This window comes from Pavona decussata, unplaced genomic scaffold, assembly GCF_977016875.1.
Source record: "Pavona decussata unplaced genomic scaffold, jaPavDecu1.1 SCAFFOLD_215, whole genome shotgun sequence".
Taxonomy (NCBI): Eukaryota; Metazoa; Cnidaria; class Anthozoa; order Scleractinia; family Agariciidae; genus Pavona; species Pavona decussata.
In genome coordinates, this window is record NW_028145620.1 from 2,762,566 (window position 1) to 2,770,000 (window position 7,435).

Sequence of the window (7,435 nt, forward strand, 5' to 3'; positions counted from 1 at the left end):
AGCTAAGTTGGAAACCGGATGCTGTAAAACCGGAAGTATTTAGATCATCAGACGTGCATGCTGGTTTGAGTAAATAAGTAGGAATTGATAAATAAAGCGCTTGGGACGTGGAAAAAAATATAGAAAACAGAAAGCAAAATAATAACAACAACCGATGGTTTGACATTACTGTCTTCTTCAGGGTACAAAAAAATAGCACCGCTAGTTTTTACCCTGAAAAAAACAGTAATTTTAAATGTCGAAACGTCGGGGTTTTTATGCGCAGTTTATGTATTTTTATCATGCTGAGCTGAGTGCTTGACTCTTACAAATAGCATCTGAAGTATTTTTTCCTGATAGAAAGAAGTAAAAATTCGGGCACATATTCTTATGGGATTTCTCATCCTTATTGTTTTAGTGCCTCTTTAATACACCCATTTTTCTTTGTAGTCGCTTTCTTTCTTTCTGTCTTTCAGTCTCCCTATTTTCTTCCCACCTTTCCTTTTCTTGTTGGCTATCTTGTTTCCTTTTCGTCCGTTTTTCCGCTAAAGTAAGTGGTTGCAACAGCGATTGATCCCTGAGGTGACTGTTTAAGGCTAATATCTCAGTATGATGCCCGAGCCTACCAAGCCTAACGACTTTAGCTGAATCAGAATCTCACATGTACTTGCTAGGCTGTGAGTAGCTATCTTTGTTTGGATTTCGAGTGAGTATCTCTGCCGACAAAGAATTACTGAGGCAAGGGGAGCAAGCTGTCAGACCCGGTTTTAGTCCCAAACTGATCCTGCACCAGCATGCACCATGCAGATACATCATTCCAGTAAAACAATTGCGAACAGGAAACCTTCTTTGACAATTCAACATTTCTTTATATTTCCAACCTTCAATATCCGGAAAATGCAACAAGGAACAACAACAACAACAACAACCAAAAAGGCCCTTTCAGCTTGAGGTCTGTCAAAATCAACTGGCACTGAAAATTTGGACTGGACTAGAACAAACAGAGTTTCGCGGACGTATACGGTGTACTTCAGTACGAGTTTCCGGCGTCCCAAACGCTTAACGTTCTTAGTGATCATGACCGATCATCGCATATAGTTTTACTTTTCATGATCAGTTGACGCTAAAATTTTTAAAATCACCCATTTCCCCGGGCATAGTTCTTCAGCAGAACTTTGTCCAGAACTAATCAACTCGCCTTTTCCGATATTTGCTTCCTTGTCTTCATCACGAACTTTCCCTTTTCAATTTGGTTGAAATATGTCGGAGATTCATATTGCCTCAAGTCCATTTCAGAAAGCACATACTTTTTAGAGTCCTTTGTCAGGGGTAGAGTCTCCAGGGTGGTGCGCGCAGCGTTTTTTTCTTCTTCTTTGATTTGAAGTTTAGAAGTACTCAGCGAAAACGTGCCCCTCACACGTGTCGACAGATACCAAAGCATGCAACCAAACCTGCGATGCATTGTGGTATTTTAACACGTCATAGTTTATTTAAAGCTGACAAGGCAGAGGATATAAAAGCCTACGCACTATTGCCCTTGTCGATACCTTACCGGGAAAAGCTCGTTGTTGAACTGACATGAATAAACCAACAGGTGTTTACTTCTGGGACAATCTCTTGCTTAATTTGGGAGAGTGCATTACGCGAAAATGATCTAACGCTCAAATTGATGAAGAAGAAGGAATTCCTTGTTCCCAGACCTCTATACGGAAGATGTCAGAAATTAGTACTCACTGACGTCACAATTTCATTGTGTTTAATCCAATCACAATGCAGCTGAATTTATCATGTGACCAAAACCAGAGGAAAAGTGTACATGGTTTCCTTCGTATAAATGAAAGTTGGTGTGATTCTGGAACAGTTGTGGCGACTGTATACAACTTTTCATCCTCTTTCGCGGACACCTGGACATTGTAAGTGAGAGAATGGATTCGGAGGACGACGATGTAATTTATGACGACGAACGTGAGGATAGCTATAACGAATCAGTGTCCGAAGAGGGTGATGAAAGTGACTTCGACATCGACTGCGATGAACCCTCAACTCCGAAGAGACCTCACATTACTGACGATTTCCGTTACGAATGTCTAACCCCTGAAGCTTTAGTCTCTTATATGAATGGTATAATCGACGAAGTTAATAGTGTTTTTCAGGTAAGTTTCCCTGGTTTCGTGGAAATACGTAAGTCTTCAGTTCTTTCTATTAAAATGCATGCAAACATCAACAATGCAGTGAAATAGTGCTCGACCTTCATGGTCAGATCTATTGTAGTTGTAAGAAAGTTAGCTTAGCCCCTTAGCATTGCAGCTTTTAATAGCTTACTGTTAAGTTATAACGAACCATAAGTGGAACGCGTAATATTCTGGATTATTGCTCATTTTCAATGTCGTTCAGTTGACTGTAATTTTTCAATTTTGTGTTAGGCTTAATTTGTTGATTCGGTCAATTGGAGATTCTTTCCCAATTTTCTGTTAGACCGACATCAAAATGGAACTCGCGATCGTTTTTCTAAACTTGACTAGTTTTAACGATTTTCTTTGTGTTGTTGGCTTAAGTCCTAGCCAATACCTGTTCTGATATTGGGCTAAATAAAACTTCTTTGTGCAAAACAGTTATCGTTAACTCTTTTCTTCCCTTTCTTCTTGGACTAAACATCAACTACTCCTTGAACGTTTACTTCAGTGTTAAATTTTGTAAAGTTTTGCTGAGAGTTTTTGGAAACTAAAAGAAATCCATTTTAATGTAAGCATGATCATTACAAACCTGCTTTTGGCTTGTTGGTAAGATTATGAGAAGATTATGCTTCGTATTAATTCTCTTTTTGAGAAATCCTGAACAGCTAACAGCCCACTTCATGGCCCAAAGTTCATGTATCTTTGATCAGTGCATATCAATGCACTTTCCCTGATATGAAGATAATTTAAATTTGTGTACACAAGCAAGTTTGATAACATGCAATTACATCATTTCAATCCTTTGTAATCATTGTGTCTATTTGCTGTTGTTGATAAAGGTTAACAGGTACAAATGGATGAAAATACTTCCAAGGGTTGAAATGATTTAAAATTGCAAAAGAATTTCACTTTCATCTATCTTATAGACCAGTATTAATTATCGCCTTAGGGTTTGTGTGTTGATGTAGCAATGTCCAAAAATACCTAAGTAATGGGCCCTGGAGTGGTTCTGAGGTTACCATGCTGCAGGCTTATGAACTATTGCATAGCCTGTGAGCCAAGAAGTGTGCAGTTGGTTGCCTAACAGAGGCTTGAGAAGTAGGCTGCTGAGCCGCAAACCTGCCTTTTCCAAAACCCCGAATCTTGGTCACACAAGACTTTTTAGTATCCACACATTGTGATTCTATTGTTTTGATTTCTTCAGAAATTCTAAATAAATCTTATACACTCATAACAAGGTTTGAGCAAAGAAAGGACAAATTCCTTTATACAGGCTTTGTTTACTCATTATAAGCCTGTGGAAATAATTGGTTAAGGATGCAGTTTTTTTCGTAAGTAACCAGGTATGATTGCTATCTCAAATGTTTGATTTGTTCATTGTATGGTTCATAGTAAGTAAGGCCCAGTTCAGATGCTGAACTTTTCATGAGCCGAACTTAAGGACGGTGCCTACTATTGTTACTGCGCATACGTTCTGCGCATCTCGAGATACTCGGGTTTCCTATGGGTGGTGCCTACTTATACAGGGATAATTTTGCACGGTTTAAAACTATACAGAGAAAGCAGAAATTAGCAAGTGCTTTTGGTATCTCAAAGGAAAATTAGGGGTAACCATGCATTTTTCAGAGATAATTAAACTTCAATTTAGGAAAAAAATCCCATACATTGCTTTATATTTTGGCCCTTTTTTAGAGATATTATTGCTTAATTATCTCTGAAAAATGCGTGGTTACCCCCAGTTTTCTTTTTGGATTCCAAGAGGCCTTGCTAAGATCTGTTTTTCCCGCATAGTCATAAGCCGCACAAAAATAGTTCGGTATTAGTAGGCACCGTCCTTAATTCAAATCACGAAAATCCCGCCTTTTGATTCAGACGCCGAACTCAATTAGCTGAACTTAATTTACTTAAAGCAAAACAATCGAAATGTCAGCGGGTTTTTTTTTATTATTATTTTTATTTTTCATATTTGAAATACGTTATAATAATTTATGCATTAGGTTCTGCTTAGAAAAGTTCGACGTCTGAATCAAAGCCGAAATTCCCGGCAGTCAATAAAGTGATCCCTCAATTTCACATGAAATGGATAATAAAGTTAAGTTTTGATCCTAAAAAACTAAGTTTCTCGTTTCTGGACTTTTTTTCTTTTCTTTCCGAGCAAAACAAAAAACATTCACCAAGAGCTTTCGCACGCTTTTCATCTTTCCCATGAAACCCAAATAAAACCACGCATGCGCATTTGACCAAAAAATTGCGACTGGTTGTTTTAGTGGAAATGAACTGTTTTCTAAGGAACCGCTCATTAGAATTCCCTGAAATTTGGCATGAAAATAGTTCCCTAAAAGCGTAACTCTCCTACAAAGAGAAACCTAAATCTAACAGAGGGTATCTTCACAAAACATTAAAATGCAAAATCAATATTTGCAGGAGATCTCTCTGTCAAAATTACATGAAAATAGTGCAACTGTGTCAGTGTTTCGTGAGTTGTTCTGGATACAAAAAATGGAAAAAATCTAATGAGTACATTTTCTAAAAATAAAGGAAACCTACTATTTATGGATGTTCAATAGCGTTGCCGTGGAAACGGTACTTAGCTCAGCAAGACGTACGAAAATACATTCTTTCTTAGTTGGTCTTAAACCATACCAATTTTGGCCGTCCAGAAATACATAGTTTCCAAATAACGTCTTCTAACATCTGTACACTAAAAAACTGTATTCGGCCACCTTAAGTGGCAAATGCTTCTAGTATGATCTGCACTTACTGTGGACACGAAAAGTAAATTAAGATTATATAAGACTAGGTAAAAATTGTCACTACTAACAAAGTTACAAAAATCATCCTAATTTACATGATACATAAATATTTTTTTTGTTATTATTATGTGATACATTTGGGAGTAACAGTCTATAATAAGGTCAACTGGATAGTCTGTTTTTCCACTTCAAGGCTGCTGCCTAAGAAAAATTTAAAGGATCCCAAGTTAGGAGCCCAACATGTAAAGTGTTGAGTGCTGCTGCAAAAAATTTAGGCGCCCGGAGCATTTTCTTGGGCCTTGTACTTGGTGTCCATATTAAAGCTTTTCCACAGTGTAAGTAAGGTATGACATCTCACTGGCGAAATAATCTCTTTCATGCAAGGAAGGGTCGTCACTAAGGAGAGATGCTTAAGTACTTTTCTAGAGTTCTCAAGAACAAATTGTTATTATGGACAAGTGGTCACTTCCTGTAACTAATTTTCATTAATAGCTTTTCCTAATTTATATGGTTCTCTTTTCAATAGCTACCAAGACCAACTGCCAGAATACTTCTTAGTCACTTTAAATGGGATAAAGAAAAGCTACTAGAAAAGTAAGTGAATCAAGGTAGAACTGAACATCAACTGGTTTCCATTCTACCTTTAACCATTTCTTGTTTGAGACGGACAAAGCATTGTAAAATCCTTGTCTGTTATTTCATGCTCACTAACTAGCCTCCTAGACTTGCGTGGCTGATTTCTCAGATCCACGTTCTCTAACATCTTGAATGTTTAGTTGAGCACTTGTTATGAAAAACAGGAAATAATCACCAAAGGTTTAAACTGTCTTGCTTTTAAAACAACTTTTCCTCAATCAGCACTACTGTATAAAAATGTTTGTAGTCCGCTAAAGAGAATTTGCTCTTTACATCAGGATGTAAAAATAGGCACCCATTGGCAGTGCAGGTGTTCACTGAAAACAGATGTGCATCAAGCAGGACTGAATTAATTTAAAAATATGGTTGACGATATTTGGGTGACCACTTCTCATCAACTCAGTCAGTATGGTCTTATTTGCGGACCGTTTTCTTCGCATATTTTTAATACTATCAAGATTATGCCTTCACCAGAGGGCTTCAAGCACATTTATCTCCTTAATAAGAGGCACAGACATCCTCCAAGAAGATTGCTTTTTCTGTGTATGGGCTCAATCATCCCTTTAATGGGACTCATCTTGTTTTTCCACCATTTATGTACATTGTGCACCCATAGCGATAGTTAATAAATATTATTGTTAGTTTGGCCTTCAAATACTTCAACCTAAACCAATATAGATGGCATGAAAACATTTTGAGTTCTCACATTGATGTAGTACACATTCTGTAAGCTGTGATAAGCAAATTTTAAAAAAATATATTCCATAGTTCCAACTAAAAGATGTATTCAAATTTGTTTTAAAAACCTCTTACCAAATTTTGGGTGTGTGAAGGTTCCATAAAATGAGCAATTTGTTTAACCCACCTAGCATTTTGTGGTGATAAATCTAACCGATCAGAACAGCTTGTCCCCACAGGCTGGGAAGTAAACAACAAATCAATGACTTTTTGACTACTAGAGCGGTTTTCATTTGAGTGTTGTAAAACCAAAACCAAAGCAATTACTCTGGCCATCACAACAGAAACAGACGCAAACAGCGTAATGAACCAATCAGAATTTGAAGCAAGTACACGTAACGTGTGCGAGTAAGGCACGATTGGTTTTGGTTTTGATGCTGATTGGTTGAGAACGTGGCGCGTGATTTGCTGGCCTATCACAGAGCGAAGAAAAGCAAAAGCAAACGTGAAATTACTTTGACACTCAATTGAAATCCGCTCCAAACTACAATGAATCAAAGAGTTGTAACAAAGTAATGTTAGCTCATGGTGAAACTTATTATTCTACTTATAAGTCCCCTCCCCCATTTGTAAGCTGACTAAAGGCTTGTAATCAGCATGTTGCAGTATATCGCTGTTTGTTCCTATGAAGGGTGCATGTATGTTTTTCAAGTAGTTTAGTCTAGGATGTGGTACAGAAATCAGACAGTTTTAGGCTCAAATGGGGTATCATTTACTGCAAAAACTGATCAGTTGATATGAAGAATTAGTATTCCCCACTCCAGAAACTGTAAGAAAACTAGTACGAATAAGGGATTGTGAGATTGTTTGGGTAGATGGATGGACTTCGCACCAACGAATAAGTGCTTTTTATGGCATTTTCTCGCCTAAAACAGTATTTCCTATACAACTGACTTCAGAAAAATGCACTTATCCATCAGCACAATTTCCATCCATTTCCCCAAACGATTCCCATAATCCCTCACTTGTACCAGTCTCCCCACAGTTTCCAGAGTGGGGAACTTAGTTTGGAATAGGAATTTGGAGACAAAAGTCTGGGATAGGGTTGCAATTTTTGGTGTCCAGAATAGGGTCTAAAATGCAGCTGACATTGATCGCATAAGATTCTAAATGACTTTATTGAAATGCAATTAATTGTACCTATCATTTAGAGAA

At 37.5% G+C, this 7,435-nt stretch overlaps 1 protein-coding gene across 1 annotated transcript in view; it reads left to right on the forward strand.

The window, feature by feature from the left end:
- Positions 1 to 1,757: 1,757 nt before the first annotated feature.
- LOC146460023 (E3 ubiquitin-protein ligase arih1-like) overlaps positions 1,758 to 7,435 on the forward strand; it is an 18,334-nt gene continuing 12,656 nt past the window's right edge. Inside the window, exons 1-2 of the mRNA XM_085088833.1 lie at positions 1,758 to 2,132; positions 5,433 to 5,500. Coding sequence (XP_084944959.1) covers positions 1,905 to 2,132; positions 5,433 to 5,500 — 296 coding nt within the window. The 5' untranslated portion in view covers positions 1,758 to 1,904. The remainder of the gene's footprint in view (positions 2,133 to 5,432; positions 5,501 to 7,435) is intronic.